Source organism: Panthera pardus, unplaced genomic scaffold (assembly GCF_024362965.1).
Source record: "Panthera pardus isolate Hobbes unplaced genomic scaffold, ASM2436296v1 HiC_scaffold_25, whole genome shotgun sequence".
Classification (NCBI taxonomy): Eukaryota; Metazoa; Chordata; class Mammalia; order Carnivora; family Felidae; genus Panthera; species Panthera pardus.
In genome coordinates this window covers 60628669-60651527 of record NW_026526821.1, presented here as the reverse complement: position 1 = coordinate 60651527, position 22859 = coordinate 60628669, and the positions used below count along the sequence as shown (strand labels likewise).

The 22859-nt window shown below is 45.9% G+C and overlaps 1 protein-coding gene across 4 annotated transcripts in view; it reads right to left on the bottom strand.

The window, feature by feature from the left end:
• Positions 1-2202: 2202 nt before the first annotated feature.
• CRACDL (CRACD like) overlaps positions 2203-22859 on the bottom strand; it is a 144753-nt gene continuing 124096 nt past the window's right edge. For all 4 annotated transcript variants that reach the window (XM_019457503.2, XM_019457419.2, XM_019457533.2 and 1 more), the window contains 3 exons: positions 5280-5452; positions 4117-4261; positions 2203-3027 (listed from right to left, as the gene is read on the bottom strand). In XM_019457503.2, coding sequence (XP_019313048.2) covers positions 2885-3027; positions 4117-4261; positions 5280-5452 — 461 coding nt within the window. In that variant the 3' untranslated portion in view covers positions 2203-2884. The remainder of the gene's footprint in view (positions 3028-4116; positions 4262-5279; positions 5453-22859) is intronic.

The following is a 22859-nucleotide window of genomic DNA, read 5'->3' as shown; positions in this document are numbered from 1 at the left end:
ATACTCTCTCCAGTCCCTCTTAGGAACTGAAGGATAAGGGTGAATGTGGTCACCCAGGGAAGGATCATGCAGTATGTATGTACTTGTCTCCAGGACACATGTCTTAGTCTGTTATGGCTACTGTAACAGAACACCATAAACTGGGTAGTTTGTAAACAATAGAAATTTCTTTCTTACTGATGTGGATGGAGTCTGGGAAGTCTAAGGTCAGCGCACTGGCAGATCCAGTGTCTAATGAGAGCCCGCTTCTTGGTTCATAGACAGCCATCTTATTGATGTGCCCTCACATAGTGGAAGGAGCAGGGAGATCTCTGGGAACTCTCTCATGAGGGCACTAAACCCATTACGAAGGATCCACCTTTAAGACCTAATCACCTCCCAAAAGATTCCACGTCCTGATACCATCACACTGGACATCAGGATTTAACATGAATTTTGGGGAGATAAAAACATTCAGTCTACAGCCACATAAGATCCCACATAGTCCCCTTGTCTATATTATGCTTTTAAGGACACAGACTCACCATGCTAATGCTTTTTAAAAATGGGGAGGGGCCCCTGGGTGGCCCAGTCAGTTGAGCATCTGACTCTTGATTTTGACTCAGGTCATGATCCCAGGGTCATGGGATTGAGCCCTGCATCAGGTTCCACACTGAGCATAGAGTCTGCTTAAGGTTCTATCTCTCTGTCTGCCCCTCTCCCCTGCTTGTGCTCCCTTTAAAATAAAATAAAAAATAAAAAATAAGAAATAAAAAATAAATGGGGACATCACTGAAGGGTAGGGTTGAAAGACTAGAGTCATTTACGAGGTACTCACTTGTGAGATCTTGGACAGGTGACCGTAACCTTAATGTGCCTCAGTTTCCTCATCTGCAAAATGGAGACAAGTACTTACTCCCATAGGATTGTGGAGAGAATTAAAAATAACACATATGAAGCACTGAGAGCAGGGCCTGGCACACAGGAGGCACTCAATAATTGTTCACTCTTCTAGGTAAACCAAATTTGTCAATTCCCTGCAGACTACCATCTCTGAGGCCACTCTAGACTTCACACGGTATCTCCATATTTTCACCACTGTTTAAGTTTCTCTTGTTATGGCAGAAGATCACAACCTTCATGCAGGGGGGTGGCAGATACAGAGCCATCCCCCAGTGAATTCTCCCAGTGTCTCAACAATCTATACCCTTCTAACTTACCAGGTACCAGAGAGAATGAGACCAAGTCCTGAGACACACAGAGAATACCAACCTCTCTATTTGAATAAAACTGAACCAAATATTTTTGATCTAATGGTAAAATCCACTGCCTCAAAATTGTTCATCTGAAATGTCCTGCTAATAGGGGAAATGATGGTTTGGGTTAATCCTAGCCACCAAAATATTTTCTAGTTAAAACTATTCATGTCTAAGCTTTTGGAGCAATTCTAGATGGACAGAGTTCTTGTTTAGAGCACACATTCACCATGGCATTCAGTATTGATGTTCTCTAAGAGAATGAAATTAATAAATCAATTTGGTTAGGAATAAAGCTATCCCAGGACTTTTCCAAAAAGGCAGGCTTAATCACATTGTGTAGTTCTAACAGCTAGAAAAATAATTACTCACGAGGATAGAGAATACAATGAAAGTAGAACTTAGGGTGTATAAAATCAAATTATAATATCTATAAAGTCTCACTGATTTTGGTGGCTGAATGCCCCCAACCGCACATATTCCTATGAAGATGAGCTTGTTCAAAGGAACAAATTGGAAATATTTTTAAAAATAGAGGTATTATATAACTGAGACACAATTCTGAGTTCCTAAATATACGTTCTTCCTCTGCTGGCCTTTCCACATTCTACATTCATGGGTCATCCTGGCTAATACACTGATAACCTAGTTTTCGGTAGAAATGTGCAGGTTAGATTAATTAGATGCTAAAGAATTACAACTTTTTTAGAAATTTTATGTTTTAAGATGTTGCACCAAGTAGATGAAGATAGAAAAAAAACCTACATTATCTTCTGATTTCCAAAAATAAACACTGAAAATTTTATTGGAAAAAAAGAATCTCAAAAAACCCAAACCCCCAAACCAACCCAACTGAGACTCTGAATGATACATATACTAACTGAAACTCCACACATCGCATTTCACTCACTGCTGGAGGACATTCTCCAAGTGTGACTAGAAAGAACATTTACACATAGGACAGAGGCATGTTTGAAACCTTTTATTGAACAGGCAATGCATTGTGCAATGGTTAAGGACACAGATGCCTTGTGGAAAAGTTTAAAAATTATTTTTGGAAACAGTCTATGAATTGATGAACCCGGCTATGTTCCTTCTGCTCCTTCTTAGAGAGACTGTCTTCAGGAAAACTGTTTAATAGCTGCTCTTGGAAACGGCATCCCTGTTTTACCAAAAATGTCATGCCTAATAGTAAACATTGAAAGAAGACAGGATCCACAGGCAAGACCACACCCGGAGACACAAGTTGACCTCAGGTGGAAGCACAGACACACGTTCTCCTGGAAGACCTTCCCCTTTGTCCTTGCAGGCGCTTCCGACTAAGGCTTTCACTGCTCACTTCTGTTTTCTTCCTGCCAAGCCCTCTTTATGAAGGCAATTCTCAAAGACTCATATTCATACCTTTGGGCACAGGACCTTGTTGCTGGCCCTTTTCAATGGTGCTCTTGTTTTAGGGCACCTCTGGCCCAGGATTGTGGCTGTGTGTCTGTCTTTGTTGGCCTGGTTCCTTCCTCTTCCCCAGGCTCGCTCTCCCATAACTTGATAAAATCACTCTTCGGTTTCACAGTTTGTTTGCCTTGATTCACTGGCAGTTTTTAAGTAAGTGACCCGTCAAGGTAGTGGACGTTCTTTAGCAGCAGGCTGTCAGCCTATTTTATAATTTGGGGCATGTCACTCCAAGCTTGAGATTTCTTTCTGGCAAGTTCCATCCAGGATGGCTGATCTGCACTGGCATAACTGGCTCTCTTCAGCTGATGCAATTCTTTCTCCGTCATCACTGCAGACTGAGCCGCTGGAAAGAAGACAAAACAAACAGAAACATGAGAAATGAGTTTGGATTTCCACTTAAGCCTCTTGCGTTTCTTTAAAATATACGTCAAGGTCTTAGCTGTGGTCTCAAACACAAAATCTATTAATGTGTAAACACGTAAAGAAGACTCAAGCATAGAATAATTTATGTAATAAAAAGACTTAAGAACGGTAGGCTCAAAATGGTTCCAGCAACACAGTGAGGTAAGAGAAACTTTCAGAATAAAACTGCAGAAACTCTGCAGATCAGTTTGCACAACAGTGCAAATATTCTTAACACTGCCAAACTGTATACTTAAAAATGGCCAGGATGGTAGATTTTGTTGTATGATTTTAAATCTATTAAATCTATTAAAAATAGATTTAAAAATACTGATGGGATAGCAGAGATGATTCTCAAAAACACTATGCTCGGTGAAAGAAAGCTACCTATAAAAGAACACATATTTTATGACTCTATTTATAAGAAATGTCCCCAAAGGCAAGTATATGGAGACAGAAAGTAGATTAGTGGTTACCTAGCCCTGGGGTTGGGAACGGTGAATGACTGTAAATGGGCATGAGTTTCTTTTTAGGGTGAGGGAAGTGTTCTAAAATTGGATTGTGATGGTTGTACAAGTCAGTAAATATACACTTACTGTCAATATACACTTGCTGAATTGTACACTGGAAATGGGTGAGTGTTATGACATGGAAGTGACATCTCAGCAAAAGCCATTTAAAAAATCAATGTGGCAAAGTAATTCAGAAAACAAAACAAGAAAAGCACGACCAGTGCTGGAAACATATTTCAAAGTAAAACCTTGGATTGTAAGTAACTTGTTCTGCGAGTGTCCCAAGTGTTCCACAAGATGAATAAACATTTCTGATAAATTTTAACTTGATAAACGAGCGATGTCTTGCAATATGAGTAGTTCGTGATGCCGAACATCACATAGTCACAACTGAGCCAATGGTTCTTGAAATTTGCTTTGATATATGAGTGCTTTGGATGACAAACATGTTCCCAGAACAAACTGTGCTCGCAAAACAAGGTTTTAACTGTATTTGGTACTGCTTGCAGGTTTCATACCCAAGTTCTGATGAGACAAGGAGATTCCTCTTTGCAGCCCCTCCTGGAGGCGAAGCTTTGTCCCCTGCCTCCGGTCCACAGTGGGTTTGGCAGGAGCAATCAGGAAAGACTTGCTGCGGACAAAGTCAGCTTGCTTCATGGGCTCCTATTAGGACACAAGAGAGACACCCTCTGTCTGGTCACTGACACTCCGAGAGGGGGCAAACATGACCAACAGCAGCGGGGCCACAGAACTTCTCTGCTGAGCTGAGTCATGCCACTGGTACTTTCTTGGCAGAGCTCTAATTTGTGCCCTTGCTGAGAGGAGCCTTTAGAATGTCAGACTCAGGCGAGTGTGGGGCCTTCTGCTACGCCCACACAGACGTCGTGGCTTCTGCCCTGTCCCCACACCTGGCCTCAGCCCTGCGTGTCAGATGGCAGGGATTCCATTTAAAAGTCATAATGAATTGTTTGGAAATAGTTTTGAAATTTTTATGACACCTGATATGAACATGGATGCCCCAAACCAACATCATTGGTTAGTATTCACTTTAGAAATTCCCTTAGTCTGCATGCAGGGTTTCAGGGCTGGGTACGATGGAGGTTTGGGTTCAAACAAAGGAAAACAGATGCTGTTGGAGGCTGGGGCTCATTTCCTCACATGGCTGAAACACGCTTATGGGTTTATCATGGTGGCTATTAGGGGGAATACAGAAGCTGAGGGTCTCATCCTGCTTGTGAGCATAGATGCCTGGGGTTGAGAAAGCTGTTTCAGTGCAGAGTGTGAAGTGGAAACCCAGGTTCCAGCCCTGCAGCCCTAGGTGAGGAACAAGAAGCCCCAGCAGGTGGCCAGCATAGCAGCAAAAGCAGGGCTTGTCCATTACCATGCAACGAGCCGAGATGGAGCTGCTGACATGGTCACCACGCATCTGAGAAGTTATTTTAACCCCATTCCATTTCTCCAGAGGCTGAGCTGTGTTGCCCAGGGGGCAGGGCGCGGCGAGCTGCCTAAGCGATCCACCCACTTCTAACAGTCCAGCTCACACCGAGGGCACCCATTAGCAATCGTCAGAAGCAAGGGTCTCTATAATGAACACGCAGAATGTGTGGGGTGCTGGGCCTCAGCTCTAGCTGGCTGGTCCCACCCTCTATCTATAGAGACAGAAAGCATTTGCTCTAAGCACCTGGGCTCTCTCGGGCACCTTGGCTTGCTTTCCTATTTCTGACTTCAGGGTACGGACCCCAGGCTTGTCTTCCTGGTTAGGGGGCTGGTTGGGGGTCCCTCGCCGTTTCTGCCGAGCAATGGTGATCCAGGGTGGTGCAGGCTGGCTCTCGGCTGCAGGAGGTGGACCCTTCTCTGTGGGTAAAGACACAAGATTATGCAAAACAGCCCAGCCCCTGTCCAGTCTCACCTTTGGCTTCTCCCACACAGAGAATACTGCACAGAGGAGCTGGAGGCCAGGGTGTATGAGGGAGGAGGAGAGAGGGTCTGGGAAGCTTCTCTGGTGAGACCATTGCTTTTCTTCAGGGGACTTGGTTTTCTCACTTAAAGATGCATCAAAGAGATGATGCTCCTCTAGTCTGAGCCACAAAAAATTAAATGCAACTGCTCCTATATGCACATTTAAAAGCCACATTCCTCCCACAGGATACTTTCTGGAATGAGATAAAAATCAGTATATAAATAAGATTTCTTTAATATAAGCCTGGCATTTTGGGCTAGTACATACTATGTGATTCCTGATTTTCTTGGAAGTTTTGTAGACACACTATTATTATTTTTTTAATTGTAAGCATAACCTTCCTTTTGTGGAGAGTGACACCAAAACTAGCCACAGTTGGTTTCCTTAATGTTCTAGAGAGAACAGAAATAGTGACTTTGTTTATTAAAAAAAATTTTTTTAATGTTTCTTTATTTTTTTATTTTTGAGAGAGAAAGAGTGTGAGCAGGGTAGGAGCAGAGAGAGAGGGAGAGAGAGAATCCAAGTGGGCTCTGTACTGTCAGCACAGAGCCCAAAGCAGGGCTTGAACCCACAAATGTAAGAGCATGACCTGAGCCGAGATCAAGAGTCAGATGCTTAACTGACTGAGCCACCCAGGTGCCCCTAAAAAAATTTTTTTTAATGTTTATTTATTTTTTAGAGAGAGAAAGACAGAGTGTGAGTATGGGAGGGGTGCAGAGAGAGGGAGACACAAAATCTGAAGCAGGCTCCAGACTCTGAGCTGCCAGCACAGAGCATGATGCAGGGCTTGAACTCACAAACTGTGAGATCATGATCTGAACCAAAGTTGGATGCTTAACTGACTGAGCCACCTAAGAGCCTCTATGAGTCCCTCTTTTTATCTCTGTATTTGCATATTTTCTTTGATGAGAATTTATTATCTTTATCCACAGAAAAAAGAAGCAAGCTTACACTCTTCAAGGAAATCTATGACTTAAATAGTGGCTTCTCACAGGCATATCAAAAGTACACCGAATCCAGGGTGTCTGGGTGGCTCAGCTGGTTAAGCAGCATCGGCTCAGGTCATGATCTCACAGTTTGTGAGTTCAAGTCCTGCATCGAGCTCTCTGCTGTTAGCACAGAGGCTGCTTTGGATCCACTGTCTCCTTCCTCTCTACCCCTCCCCCGCTCATGTTCCCTCTCTCTCAAAAATAAAGAAACATTAAAAAAAAAAAAGTACACCGAATCCAAAGGTTCCCCACAAGCCCGCCTTTCTGAATGTTTGCCTGCTACCTCAGAAAACAAAGACAGAAGTGTATCCCCAGATGCCTGGCCCCTGACCGCTTTCCCTTCTACACAGTGCACCTTGGTCAGCAAGGTGAAGGCAGGGCCCATGTCGCAGCAATGCCTGCAGATATCTGTGATGACCTCTCGTTCTTGGTGGCTTGACATATACCACCCCTGGCTCTGACGTGATAGGATATTACTCTATTTGTTCTTGTTTCTGTCTCCAGTTTAACCTGCAGTCTTTCTCTCAGCCCCCCGGTCACCAAAGAGGGGCAGGGGACAGGAGCCCCTGCCCTGCAGGCTTCGGTCTCTCGTCAGAGTTGAGAAGGGCCTCTGGCTTCACATGCTGACCTCTTCCTGGACTGGACAGCCGGGAATGGCTCCCACTCTTCTCCTGGCTGCTCCCTGAAGCCTCCACCCTGCTGGTCCCCAGGGAGCCCTGCTCTATCTCTTTCATTTATCCCTTGCCCCTTCTTGCTTCTTCAGGCTCTCCCTGGCAGCTGACCTCTTCTCTGCTGCTTTGCAAAGTGCTTGGGTCTCCCACAGCTTGAAAAGAACTGTCGCCACTAAGCCTCATCATCCCCATGAAGCCCGAGTCCTCTATTCTCCTCCACCCTCCACCTCCAATGGCCTCTGCCTGTGTCTCTTCAGCTAATGCCTGACTCAGCCACAACATGAGCGCTGCTCTCTCCATCCACCCGACCATTGAACTGTAAATCCTGAGGTCTCCAAGTTCTCTACCTGCTCTACCCCTCGTACTGATGGAACTGTGTTAACCTTGCCTGGGAGGCCTGTCCTCCTTGGGTGTCTCCCTCCTGCCCCGGGTCCTTGTCGGACTCTTGCTCCCAAACCTGGGAATTCCTCCTTGCTCCTGATCCTCAGCCTTCATCGCTCCTTCTTCAAAATGTTCTCTGTTCCACGCTTGACTTCAAAACTCAGATTTGCTCAGACTACTTCTAAATGTACAATCATTTCTATTAGCCAGATCTCAACATTTCTGCTCTCCTCCTTCTCCTTCCCTTTGTCCTTCCTCCCTCCCTCCATCCCTCCCTCCCTTTGGCATTTCCTATGTGCAAGGACTGTGCTAAATGCTAAGGTGGAAAAATAAGCAGCCAATTGTCCTGTTCTTTCAAAATCTCAAAATCTAGTGCGGGAAACTAAACACAAACAAGCAACTGTAGTGGAAATTGGAAGATGCTACAGTTTACCAAGTGCTGGGTGGATGAAGGGCCTAACACTGGTAGGTGGTGGGTGAGGTGCTGTCTGGGTTGGGACCTGGAGAAGGAACCTTCCAGGCTGAACAGAGGGGCACCATAAGGCCTCCTAGGTGGAAGGGGCAGAAGGCAGAACAGTAGGCAGGCTGGCTGAGAGGGGCTGATGGATCATGAAGGGACAGACTGAGAAGGGTCTTCTTGGCCTTTTTCCTGTCCGTAATGGGGAGTCCTGGGGTTTGAACCAAGGGCACACTCTGAAGGCTGTGTGGAGAGGAAGTCAGACTGGGGAGGGATAGGAGGCTATGAGGTGAGGAAGGAGGCTATGGCCACAGTCCAGGAGGTGACAGGGATTAGACACCCTGTTCCAGAATCATCCCTACTTGCCCATGAAGGGCCTGCCCAGATGCTGCCTTCTCCATGAAGCCTACTCTGGTCAGCCTGTCTGGTCAGCCTAGATGAATATGCTCTCCCTCTCCTAATCTCTCTTAAGAGATTTACCCCACTTCTTGGCTCACTGTCTGCCTCACTGATATATGCTTTCAGTCATTAGAACTTCTTATTTATTTAACAGACACACTCTGCAGACTATGCACCATGTAGTGTCCTAATATTAGCTCATTTATGATGTTGTTTTACGTTTTATATCTCATCTGAAGAACCCAGTGATTGCCTAGCACACAGAAGGTGGTTCCATGTTTTACAGAAAGTCTGCATTTCTCTTACCTTAATCTCAATCTCTCATTCCAGGGAAACCTCATGGTCTTTCTAGACTTTTAACTTTTTTCTTTTATTTTTCAGAGACAGAGAGAGAGAGACAGTGAGAGTGCGCTAGTGAGCAGCAGTGGGCAGGGAGGCGGAAGGGCGGGGACACACAGAGGATCTGAAGCCAGCTCCATGCCAACAGCACAGAGCCTGATGTGGGGGCTCGAACTCACGAACCATGAGATCATGACCTGAGCCAAAACCAAGAGTCAGACGCTTAACCGACTGAGCCACCCAGGTGCCCCTGGACTTTTAACTTTTTTCTTAAGAAGATTTCGTTCCATTTCTCCTTTGATATTTTCCTCACACTCAACGACAGTTGTGCCCTCCATTTGGTCCTGGCTGGAATGAGAGGTGTGGTGGTGCCGTCCTGCCTGCTCTGTCCTGCACATGCTTGCTGCTCAGGAGCCTTTGCCACAGCACAGGCTGACTGGAGAGAGGGATTTTACTAAGGTTTAAACTCATTACCTTAGTCAACAGAATATTCTGAATAATTCTGTCAAGACTACAGATACACAGAGAGAAAATTTCCATCCCAAGTTTTAACCTAGAGGCTGAATGGCAGCTACGAAATGCCACAGTGGCCCCGCACCTCCCAGTGCTCTGGGTGGCTCTCCAGTCCCTCAGGTCTGTGTAGGGCAAGTGACACATGTGTCATTCTCACCACGAGGGTACAAGACAGCTCTGAGGAATTTCTATACCCTATTTGGGCCAAAAAAGAGTATTTAAAAACTCACTGGAAAAGGTTATACAGGGGCTATGTAGCATTCCTGGGGACCATGTGGATCAGGGGCCTAGAGCAAGGGCGCCTGGGTGGCTTAGTTGTTAAGCATCGGACTTGGGCTCAGGTCATGATCTCACAGTTCCTGAGTTCCAGCCCCACATTGGTGAGCTTAAGTCTTGCTTTGGGTGAGCCCTGCTTCTCTCTCTCTCTGTCCCTCTCTCTCTCGCTTGCCCCTCCTGTCTCTGACTCCCTTGCATCCTCTGTCTCTCAAACATAAAATAAAAAATAAAATAAAATGGAGGCCTACAGCAAGGCTGGGGGCCCTCCTAGACCAGGCTCAAGACTGACAGCTCACTGGACCAGAGACAAATCCTATTCTGTCCAGTTTGGTCATAGGAACTGCGGTCTTGTAATCAATGCAGCTAGGTTCGGCTTGGCAAGAGGTGGCTTTTCTTTCCTTACATGGAGAGCATGCTGGCAGATTTCTTTGCAAGCAAAGAAGGGTCACTGGCCTCGGCTTTGCCTGTCAGTGGGCAGCTGTACTTTGTGTGTGAGTGTGTACACCTGTGTCAGGCATTCATGGGCAGGCTCATGGGACAGAGTGAGCTCTGCACCCATGCCCTGCTGTGCCAGTGTGACATCAAACAACCTACAATGGCAGTGCCACCAAGCACTGGGCCAGGCGCACGGCCGAGATCTTTCGGCAACCATTTTTCTTCTTTGGTTCCTATTTCTTTTCCCTGAGTGGTGGCCTCTCCTTGTATTCGGTATTCGGTGCTCTCTCCTTACCCCTTCATTCCTTGTCATGTCAGGAATGCGAGTGGGCCAGAGGGACCCTGACGGCCTCCAGACCCTTTCACAGGACAGTTCAGGACCAGCCTCATGGGTGGAGGGCACAGGAATGGTGGGAGAAATTCCAGGCACTGGGAAGGAAGCTTCCTACCATGGTTCAGAGAGGCCCAGGATTCCACCTGGAGCCTCACAGAGCCCACATGGAAGTGCCTGTGCCAGGTGAGTGCAGGCAGAGCGGCTGGGTAAAGAGCGATTCTGCTCTGTGGCAGAAGACCCAGCTGCCCAGCTGGCCACTCTGGTCTGCACTCCCATTCCCTGCACATGGTGCCACAGCAGGGGCAAGGACTGTGGGGCATGTGCTATACTCCACAAGGGGAGGGAGGGGAGAGGAATGAAGACACAGGTAATGTGCAGGATAAGGCAGGTTGCAGGTGCCAAGTATCTTACTATGTGACCGCTCTACTGCATGAATATTCAGGGTCAAGGTTCAACCATAAAAAAAGCTTCTGAGATTAAACACGTTCAAAATGTCATTAATCCCAGGCTAATATAGATGTGGCAGCAGATTAAATAAAAGGAGCTGAAAACACTCCTTTGTTTACTCCTTTCTGCCTCAATACACAGACAACCTTAATCTTCTGGGGATTTGGCTAAAGGGCTCTGACATCTCAATTTCTCCTCCCCACTTGACAACAGGTTTTTAAGCAGTTGGGTGTGCCTGGGTTTGCAACCAACAGCCCAGGAGCGTTTCTCACGCACAGGAAACCACTGATTCATGTCTGTATCTGTGTGATCTCCTTTACAGAGAGTCTGAAAGAGATGGACTCCCCCAAACACGTCTCCCCTGGAAAGGAAGACAGCAAATTTGATCTGCTGTACAGCATATGTAGAGTAAAACTTCTGGAAGACACAACACTTTCGATGCAGGAAGCTGTAACAGCCACAACGCTTGCCCTAAATAACTTAATTTCACATGAGGGCAACTTTTGATCAGGAAAATTATTTTTGTTGCTGTTATTTTGAGGATATGATTCTGTCAAAGAGGGAGGCTATGAGAAGTTTATACATTAGATTTTCTCCAGATTCCTTCTTTCTTCTTAACACATTCTCCTTCTTCAAGGGTTTGGTTTAAAAAGTATATTTATTGTTCAAGCATTCATCTCCAAGAGAGTTTGTTCTTGTGGTTGGTTCAGTAGGCTGTGGTAATGAGGACTGCTTCCTCCTTGGGGCCAGGAAACGGAGCAGCTACTGATGTGGCCCTGGGGCCTCCATGTCTAAGATTAAGGCCTCGGGCTAGCAAGGTGCTTTGGGGCAAATTTCAGAATCTTTCTGTGACTCAATTTCGGTGTCAAATGAGGAAAGGAGCAGTGTGTACCTCTCCTAATGTGACTGAAGACCGAAAGAGATCATGTGCTGTCTACACCTCCTTAGTGATGGTGAAGGTGTAATGAGATATAAGCCACAGAAGGCACTTAGCACAGTGCCTGGCATCTTGTAAGCTGAAGAGTGTGAGCTGCCCTCGCAAAGGGTGCTGTTGTTATTTTGTTGTTGTTAGTCCCACTTGAGAAGAGATGTAGACTTTGGTCAAATCCTAGCCAGGACATGGTGGAGACCAATGAGCCCTTTACCAATGTCCTCTCCCATGATAAGAAAACAGAAGCAAGCACCAGGATGTCTCCCAGCCTTTAACTGGGCCAGGTGGCCGGGCTGACTCTTGGTTCCTGAGGACATGATCTGCGATAGTCCAAGCAGACTAACTCTTGATGCTCTGCGTGTCCTGGTCTCCTCATGAGCCACACCATCAGTGCAGGGGCCTCCTCCTAGCCATCTCTGCATGTGCTGTGCCCCACATGGGCTGGGGAGGGTGGGAAGGCCAGCAAGGTCTGAACAAGGCCATGGACGAGCCTGGCCCAAGTAACCCAGTGCCCACTGAAGCCACACTCTCTGGAATAGCACTCTGTTCCTCCCTGTAGACACTATGCCCTGTGGACAGCTGGCTAGCAGACAGGCCCTGATGCAGCTACACACTGCCCAAGATGGCAGCCCAATTTTCATCCATCTGCCCAGGAGCCTACCATATATATCACTCTGAAAATACCCCATCACACACAACTCTAAATACAATGGGGAAGAAAACCACACAGTTTCTGGACACATGTTTGGCATTTTAACCGAGCTATTTGTATACAGGAAGACTTAAAATTAACCATTCAGAAGATCCTCAGTGTGAAACCATTTCTAGAGATATATTCAACCAGCCCTCTGTGAGGCAGATGCTTCTTACTACTTCATTTTGACTTGCTAGTCAGTGATGGGTTCCCCCCCTTTTTGGTGCCTATTACAATTCAGCCTTGAGGTACTGTTTCTTTCATTTGGAAAGACTTCTATAAGGACCCGCTGAGGGATTGAGGCTGGGACTCCAACAGTGGTCTACATCCCATATGACATGCAGGACAGCTGAGTCTGGAAGGTGGGAGTTGTCATGAAGACTGTCTTCTGGGTGAGAGGCAATGAGCTGTACGATGTAAACTACCAGGATTTCCTGCCCCTTGGCTGAGAAAAATAAAGCAAATCTATGCCCTAAGCCAACACACAGTGGGTCAGCAGGATTCTTACGTCTCTTGAAAGTTTTTGGAGCCACAATTTTTAAGAATCTTTTTCCTTTCGCAAAATGTCTTCCTTGTTTATAAAAGTACACATGCACATTGTACAAATCCAGAAAACAGATGAAAGTATAAAGGAGAAGGAAATTTCCCATAAATCAATAACCCAGGAGAGTGTGCTAACACTTTGGCACGCTTCTTGGAATCTTTTTCTGTTATGCTGTCATTTTAAATATCTTAAAAATATGTATCGATGGCTCATTCCCAGCTTTGCAAAACATTCTTTGTGGAAGGAGAGGCCTGAGTTTACACTCTAAGATTTCTGATCTAACGTGCATGTATCATTAACATCTGTCATAATTAGCCGAAGCCAGAACAGTGCCTAGGTGTTTCAATAACAGCAAACATCCTCCGTTTCTGCCTCCCCTTTAGGTCCTCTGCCACAGACCTGGTTTACATGGAGGTGATGACGTGTCTAAACACACACTAAGGGGATTGCTGGAGTGGGGGTGGGGTCCTGGGCTCTGGGGACACATGGGACCTCATCTATGTTAAGGGTTTATGTCAGGCTTCCTTTTTTTTTTTTTTAATGTTTATACACACACACACACACACACACACATACATATATATATGTGTGTGTGTATATATATATATATATTTTTTTTTTTTTTTTTGAGAGGAGAGATCAAGAATGAGCAGGGGAGAGGCAGAGACACAGAGGGAGACAGAATCCCAAGAAGGCTCCTCGCTGTCAGCACAGAGCGCAATATGGGGCTTGAACTCATGAACTGTGAGAACATGACCTGAGCCAAAACCAACAGTAGGATGCTTAACCGACTGAGCCACCCACACGCTCCTATATGCCAGGCTTCCTATATGAAAGCTGAGGGTTTGGTGTTTTTCTAAGCATTTACTGAGTGATTATCCATCTCAGCTTACACAGATAGCCCCTGATCAATACATGCCTGCAAAGTCTGCAGTCGCTCTTCACCAGTTCTGTCTACGAGCCAGGCTGGGTGATCTTACAGTGGAACTTGGGCTTTTAACTCTTGTGTGAGCATTTGTCTCAAAACTGTGCTGAGCGTTTGGGGAGTGAGGGCTTTTCACAGAGTAAGCTCCCATTCTGAATGATGTGTGATGGGCTGTGTTCTATTTCCACCTCCAGATTGAACTAATTGCCATTCCTACCTTTCCCATTTAACCAATACAGTCAGTCCTCACTGTTCGCGGATTCCGTATTTGTGAATTTGCCTACTCACTATAATGTATTTGTAACGCCCACACCAGTTCTTATGACCATTCATGGTAATTTGTAGACATGTGCAGAGAAGTGAAAAATTCGAGGCTTTGGACAAGCATGGTCCCAGCTGATAAGATTCTGTTTCTTTCCTGTTTCTGCTCTCATACTGTGAACAAATGTCCTTTTTGAGGTATACTTGGTGCCACATTTTTTGCATTTTTATGGGGTTTTGGGGGTGATTTTACTGTAAAATAGCTCCCACGTCTAGTGCTAAAGTGCTGTCTGGTGTTCCTGACCACAAAAAGGCTGTTAGGTATGTCACAGAGAAAATACGTGTATCAAATGAACTTCATTCAGGCATGAGTTTCAGTTTTGTTGGCTGTGAGTGGGATAATAATTAATTAACAATACATACAATACAGTGTCTTAAACACAAACACAAATAAAACAAGGGTATTGCTGATCATTTGACAAAATGTTGTAATCAGAGGCCCACTAGCTCTGATTTCTACTCTTTCTTCTAGGAGCAATGGTTCAGTATTCACTAATTCACTGTTCACAGCAACTTTATGGAGCATAACTACTACACATAATGAGAATCAACTGTACCTGGTGAGTGCCCACGAGGCACCAGGCCCTTTGGCAAGTGCTGAGTCTACAGACAGGAAGGCTGTTTCTAATCTAACACATCTCTCCAGTGCACTGCACACCAGGTCTCCTGCAAGGGCAATCAGAGATTGAGGGATCCTTCGATAGCTAGCACATATTCCACAGTCTGGGAATGAGTTCCAGAGCCTGCTGGCAGAAAACACAAGGGGCCTCTGGGGTACTGGTCTCATTCTGTTTCTTGTCTGGTGTGTTTGGTGTGTGAAAATTCACTGAGACACACATGATCTGTATATTTCTCTGCATATGTATCACTCTTCAGTAAAAATTAAAAACAAAAACAAAAACAACCCACAAAAACTACTCTAAGATAACCGGGATTCACTTGGTGCTTGGATAGCAACCAGGAAGGAGTCCGGGTCCCTGTTGAAATACAGAAACGAGGCAAGTCTGCACTGTGGAGCTATTTCCACACTGCAGTTAGGCAAGGCTACTGCCAGAGGGAGTGAAGGTTCTCTCAAGGATGCCCTCTCCCTGGTCAGCAGAAGCTTCCCATCCTCTTCACTTCCCCTCAGACCTCAAAAGCACCCTGAGGTCCTTGGCCCACTTGCCTTCCTACTGCTGTCCTCCATCACCCCACGAATCTCCCTCTTCCCTCCATCCTCTGAAGGCTTATCCTGAATCCGTTCTCCATTTCCTCTCCTAAATAAGACCCCACAGATCAGCAAGGGCAGAGAACTTGCCTCTCTAAACACTCTCTTCACAGCCCCCTGGCAAAATGGAGCTCTCAAGGAGGGCAGCTACTATGTCTGGGAGCCTCTTTCCTGGCCACTGGGGCCAAACTGTCCTTACCGCTGTTCCCTATTCCAAGGTCAGGAGGCGCTGCCAGGGTCTCCTCCTCACCCCAGCTCCTGAAACCCACCTTCAGACCTACAGATTGTCTCTCTTGTGATCTTCAAACCCCATGGCAGGAAAAAAAATGCCACTGTTGTTTTAAATGGTCCTGGTAGCTTGTTTCTATCATAAGAGGTGAGAACCTGTGAAGGCCAAGACTGTGCCCTTTACCCTGGTATTGTGGGAAGTCTCTAGGGAACATCTTACACTTGCTCACCCACGAAGGGCAAACAACGCTGATAACAAAGTTATGGTTGTATAAGTGATTCAGTCCTGGTGAAAGGGCCGATGGAGTCAGGTTTCTCAATGTCACAGCATATTCACCAGGGGAGAGTGGTCAGTCCTTGTCCCAGGGCAGGGATTTGTGCAGGCCTCCATAGTGGGAACTGATGTGAGTCTTTTTCCCAGGGGGGCTCCTGGGGTCTGCCTGGTTTTTTTCTTGTTACAGCACTAGCTATAACTGCTTTAAGACTCTGTTGCTCATAGGCAAAATCTGTGAAAAAGCATTTATAAACAAAAATCAATGCATGTCGGGCACCAGGGTGGTTCAGTTGGTTACACCTCCAACTCTTGATTTCAGCTCAGGTAATTGATTTCATGGTTTGTCAGTTCAAGCCCCTTGTCAGGTTCTGTGCTGATAGTGTGGAGCCTGCTTGGGATTCTCTTTCTCTCTTCCTCTCTCTGATCTTCTTCTGCTCTCTCTCTCTCAAAATAAATAAATAAACTAAAAAATAAAATAAACCTAAACATTTTTAAAAACAACTGTGAATCGTATTGGGATTTGGATGTGTGAGGTCAGGAACCTGGTCACATGCAAGCACATTTATTGGGGGTGCCCCAGGCATTTGATGCTTTGCCAGGCTCTTTGCTGAACTTCAGGTGCAGCTGCCCAGCCTTCACATGTAAAGGCTGGCAGACATTCCCAAGCTGCCCACCCTGATCCCTACATCTCAAAGTGGAGACCCAGGAAGCCAGAGACAGGTTCAAGGACACAGAGTTGTGATACACATGCTTGGACTCAAAGTCCATTCGCTTAACTGCCACTGTCCGTGCAATTAAAACAGCCTCTAAGCAGAAGGCAGTGACCAAAGTCCATCTCTGAGCATAGAGACAGCTGCTGTCCAGTAACCGCCAGGTAATATAATGGGGACCTTACAAGGATATGGGGATGGAAAGGCACTGTTAATTTGAAGATAATTTTTAGCTACAGCAGATGATGGAGAAAAGGTAGCAAAACTATTATATTACATGGCACCCTCTTATAATTCAAAATATACACAAACACCTCACTTTGGATTCTTTGCGGATCTCCAGGAGCAGCTGGAATTCTGCAAGATCTTTCTCAAGTGGTCACCAGAGAACAAGTAATTAGTTTGAGGGATAGCCCTTGTACACAGAGCTTAGATTTTTCCTTCCTCTATTACCTCTGGGCTCCCCTCACTCCCCGTGAACAGGTAGGGAAACTTCTCCCCACCCAAGAAGTGTTCACAGCTCAGGTTTATTCAGTCTTGATTTTCAGAGCAATACCATATTCCTAATGAACCTCACAACCCTGCTTTCAATCCCCATTTCAGAGACAGGAACACAGAATCTCATGGAGTAAAGGACTTGTCCAGGGTCACACTGCCAAATGCAGGTTTTTCCTCTACTCTTCATTCACCACATCACACACCCTCTCATAGTAAGGAGTATGACCCCACAACTTTCCTATATACCGTTTTCTCCCTGTTATAATCTACTCACTGAGTGGCAAACAGTAGTTACTTAGCTTTGGCACTACTGACAGGTGGGGCTGGATGATCCTCTGTTGCTGGGGGCCTTCCCGTGCACTGCAGTATGTTTAACCTCTGCCCACTAGATGCTGGTAGTGCCTCCTTCTTACCACAGTCATGACAGTCAAATATGTCTCCAGATACTGCCAAATGTCTGCGGGGGACAAAGTTGTCCTCACTTGAGAACCACCACAGTATAGCATAACAGTGAAGAGCATCTGGCTGCAGAGGTAGTCTACGTGGCTCCACACTCCCCTCCACAGTTTACCTGCTATGTTCCCTTGGGCAAGTTCTTTGGCCTAAGTTCCAGCTTTCCCATTTATAAAATAGGATTCTTGTTGCAAATTAAAATGTAAAACATTTAATATGAGCCTTGGCACTTAGTGAGTGCATAATATACATGAACTATTATTGTCACTATACAGAGTGTGTATAAGTGTGGTGAGTAAATCCACTGTAGACCCTGACTAAGGGAAGCTGATGTAGTGAGGGAGACGGACACACACACACACACACACACACACAGGTGAAAGTGTAATGATGCTTTGACAGCAGGCACATTTTTGGGAACAGCACAGAGCACAACCCTTACAGGGTGTCAAGAAGATGCTACTTGCCCTGAAAGAGTGCCATCCGACAGAACTTTCTGCAGCGATGGAAATGATCTCTGTGCTGTCAGCTAGCCATGAGATATGGGGCTGCTGAGTCCTTGAGATGTGGCTAGTATGACTGAGAAACTGAAGTTTTAAATTTAATTTTAATTCATTCAAGTTTACATTTAAATAGTCACGTGCTAGGGATCCCAGTGGGCTCAGTCAGTGAGCATGAGACTCACTGATAGTGAGTTTGAGCCCCATGTTGGGGGGGAGAGTTTACGTAAAAAAATAAAGTAATATAAACAGACATATGAGGCTAACAGTTCCATGTTGGTTAAGGCAGATCTAGATCCTTGCTACTCAAATGTTGGTCTGTACACCAGCAGTACTGTCCCCAACAGAATCAGAGTCTTCATTTTAACGAGATTCACAAACATTTGTAAGTTTGAGAAAGTGCTGCCCAAGAAGAGGCGTTCTCAGTGCTAGCCACACATTAGAATCACTTGTGGAGTCTTTAATACTCCCGTTGTCTGGGGCTCACCCTGCACCCATCAACCTGAACCTGTGGGGGTGATGACCCCAATTTGCGTCCATCACTGGGAAGCAGTGATATCAATGCTGCTCCAAACTTCCAGCCTGAGGGAGCCTTGGAGAGCCCATGATGCTGCCTTCTGGTGACACAGAGCACCCATCTGACCAGGTGGTCCAGTTCCTGAACTGGGCTGATGCCCCCACCCTCCACCCCCCACCGCTCCAGGATCTGGTGAACCCTCCCCTCCTGAAATCAGCCAGTGCCCCCTGCCTTGTATCTGGACATCTACTCCCAGGACCACCCCACCGATGCCCACACAGTCCTCAACTATGGTCTTACTGCTCAGGCTTTTGGCACTCTCTGCCCAGGACACTCGCCCACTTCTGTCATGAAGACGCTGCCGTCTCTCTTCAAGTGCACTCTTCTCCCACCAGCCCTGGGATAAGTGCATAGGGGGCTTCAGTCCCTACATGAGGTTATGGCTGCCCTGGAGAAAGTGCTGCCGTGCACTCTGAAGTGGCAGCAGCATGCAGATGGATGGTGGGGGGCACTGCCTCTCCACACCCTAGGAGATGGGCTGCACCTTTGCAGGAGCCTGAATGCTGGGCTGGCAAGTTTTAGACAGAGCAAAGCACAGCATGACCCTGATCTCCTACAGTCCATCACCCTTCCCCAGATAGAGCCAGAAGATTCTCAGTAACTTCCTAGTCATTCTCAGGTCCTAGCAGTCACTGTGGTCACTTTGGAATATGACGTAGATTTCAGGTTGAGTCAGTATTAAGTCTCCTGTTCCCCTGAATGCAGGGTGTCTGAGCTGGGGTGGGAGGTCCTTTCCCAAGTGCTTAGGGTCTGGGAAGGAGGAAAGGTGGGGAGAACAGGCAGGGTTCTCCTGTGATTGGCTCCTACCATTGCCTCAGTGGGCTCCATCCAATCTGGGGCTGGCAGGTGTCTGAGACTGAGCCAGGGATGCTCATCTGCAGCTATGCCTCTCTGGCTGTGACTCAGCTCCTCCTCTGCTCTTGCTGCTGTGTCCCTTTGCCCTCTCCATCAGGCAGGGCTCTGGGAGCACAGGTGTGTTATGTGGCAGCCATGGTGGCCTTAATCCAGCACTGGTCTCCCAACTGCAGGGCACACCTGTCCAGCTCTCCCAGAAGTCCCACACAAGGCCCCTTTTGTAGACTCTGGACAAGGGAGGCCTCCTGACCCCACCCCATTGAGCTGGGGGCTCACAGAACTGTAGCTGTGCTCCTGGAAGAAAGTGTTTTGCAAATCCCCCTTCTTCCTCTCCCCTCTCAGGGCCCCTGTATATTCTCAGGGGGTGGGGTGGACTCCTCACAATATTCTACGCACACACTCTCTCTGGGTTCTCGTTGGTGCCCTCACTGGTTTCACCAGGGACAGAGAGAATCCCATTCCCATATACTGTTGTTCTATGCAGCTCAGATGAGTATATTTTGGTACATCCTTAGGAAGTTATGACTTTACTGTTGGAAACTACATCACATTTTGTAGTTACAAAGCTTTTGCTGCCCTGTGCATTACTAATAACTTCGTCTTACAAAGGAGGAAATTAAGACTTAGAGGTTAAGGAATCTCATTTGCTCAAAATCCCACAGCCCCTGAAAGGTGGACCTTGCAGTAAAACCTCCAAACCCACACTCTTCAATCTTACCACCCAGCCCCCTGCCTTGCCCTTGTACCTGTCCATGCAAACCACGGCGGGGTTCCGTGGGGAACCCACTGCAGGCCACAAGACCCCCAAGCACAGATACTCCATAGAGAAAAACAAAAATGTGGATGTTCTCAGGGAGCTCAAGATTGAGTTCAGAAATGCAGAGTGCATTCAGGGCAAGCAGGAGTGTGTGCAGAGTGCCAAGGGAAGCTGGTGACACAGGTGGGGCTGGAGATGTCAGAGGAAGTGAACGAGTGGCAGGCAAACTTAGAAGGCTGAAATGTCGACCTTGGCCAGAATCCACAAAGCCCTAAATGCCCCCCCGCCCCCAGGAAGGCATATACAGTGGGAAGGTATAGAGAGTTTTAAAGAGGAAAGCTCCATGGTTAGACCCAGACCTGGGAAGAGAGAGTTGCAGGGAAGTGCTGTGGGCATTGGGTTAAAGACTAAGAGATCTGACTATGCTGACAGCTCAGAACCTGGAGCCTGCTTGGTATTCTCTGTCTCCCTTCTCTCTGTCCCTCCCCGACTCACACTCTGTCTCTTTCAAAAATAAACAAACATAAAAAAAAAAAAAGAGCTGATGTGGGGGCAAGATAAAGACACTTCACATTAAGATAAAGCCAGGACCCACTGACCAAGGAGGACCTTTTTCATCCATCAGATTGAAAAAAAAACCTGTGATTTTTTTCATCTAGTGCTAATGAGAGGTTCTCTACTCTATGCAAAGAGGTGTAAATTGGTACTACCTTTATGGGGGGGGGGGGTGCAATCTGAAGCTAAAAACTGCACATGCCCTTGAGCCAGAAAGCCCACTTTTAAGAATCTGTCCTACATGGGCACTGGGTGTCATGTGTAAGAGAGGAATCACTGGGTTCTACTCCCGAAGCCAAGACTACACTATGTGTTAACTAACTTGAATTAAAAAAAAAAATCTAGGGGCGCCTAGGTGGCTCAGTAGGTTAAGTGTTTAACTTCAGCTCAGGTCATGATCTCACAGTTCGTAGGTTTGAGCCCCGTGTTGGGCTCTCTGCTGTTAGCACAGAGCCTGCTTTGGATCTTCTGTCTCCCTCTCTCTGTCTCTCCCCTGCTCGCTCTCTCCCTCTCTCAAAAGGAAATTAAAAAAACATTTTAAAAAAACCTATCCTACAGAAGGAACAGTGTAACTCCATAGAGATAAAATAGACAAGAATGGCTACTGCAGCAAAAGGAAAAAAAAAAAAAACCCTCAACACACTCAGAATGCCCTTCAGTAGGGAATGGCTAAATAAAATATGGTACAGGCACTATGCAGCCCTTAAAAGGAATGAGGTCAAGTGACTCACTCTGGTCAGAAAAGAGGCCCATGTCTTATCGTGGAGTGAAAATATCAAATTGTGAGCCAACATGTATAATATTTTTGTGATTAAAAAAAGGGTGGATTCATCTGTGTGTTGTTCATACTGATGCAGCTCTGACTGCTACTGGCATGGGAAAGAGCTGGTGGTGGTTCCTTCTGTGGGTGGGATTTGAGATATTCAGAATGGGTGGAGAGAAGGTCACTGTCACTTTTTTGTATCATTTAAGAGATTATTTAAAAATTTACATGGAGTAAAATTCATTTTTGTTACAGGGTTTTAGGAGTTTTAATACCCTTAGATTCTTACAAAAAGTCACAAATAGGATATGGAACAATGTCAACACCCAAACAATTCTCTCATGCCTCCCCTTTGTAGGGACCCTATCTTTATCCCCAGCCCATGACAACTACGGATCTGTTCTCTGTATTTTTGCCTCATCCAGATGTCATATAAATGGAATAATACGGTTTGTAATCTTTTGAGACTGCCTGCTTTCACTTAGCATATGCATTTAAGATGTTACGGTGTGTACTGGAAGTTCATTCTTTTTTATTGCTGAGTAATATTCCATTGTTTGGATGACCAATTGAAGGATATTTGGAGTGTCCCCAGTTTTGGGGGATTATGAACAATGTTGCCATAAATATTCATGTACAGGCTTTCGTGTGAACCTAAGTTTTCATTTATCTAGGATAAATACTTAGAAGTGGGATTGCTATGTTATAAGGTAAGCGTATTTGATTTTGTAAGAAACTGCCAAACTTTTCCAAAGTGACTGCACCATTCTGCACTTCCTCTAGCAATGTACAAGAGCTCCAGCTGCTCTGCCTCCTCCCCAGCGCGTGGTCGTATTAGCTTTGTTTCAGCCATTCTAATATGTGTATAATGCTATCTCATTATGGTCTTAATTGGCGTTTCTCTAATGGCTAATGATGTTTCACGTGCTTATTTGCCATCTCTGTATTCCCACTGGTGAAATATTTGCCCATGTCTTCTGCTTGTTCTAATTGTATTTCTTTGTTTTGTACTGTTGACCTTTAAGAACACTTTATATATTTTAGACACTAGTCCTTTGTGGGATATGTGGTTTGTAGATATCTTCTCGTATTCTGTAGCTTGTCTTTTTTCATCCTCTTAACGGGGTCTTCGGCAGAGCAAAAGTTTTTAATTCCAGTGAAGTCCAATTTATCAGTTTTTCCTCTTATGGATCGTGCTTTGATGTCAAGTCTAAGAACTCTTTGTCTAGTCCTATGTTTCAAAGATTTTCTCCTAAGTTCCTGAAAAT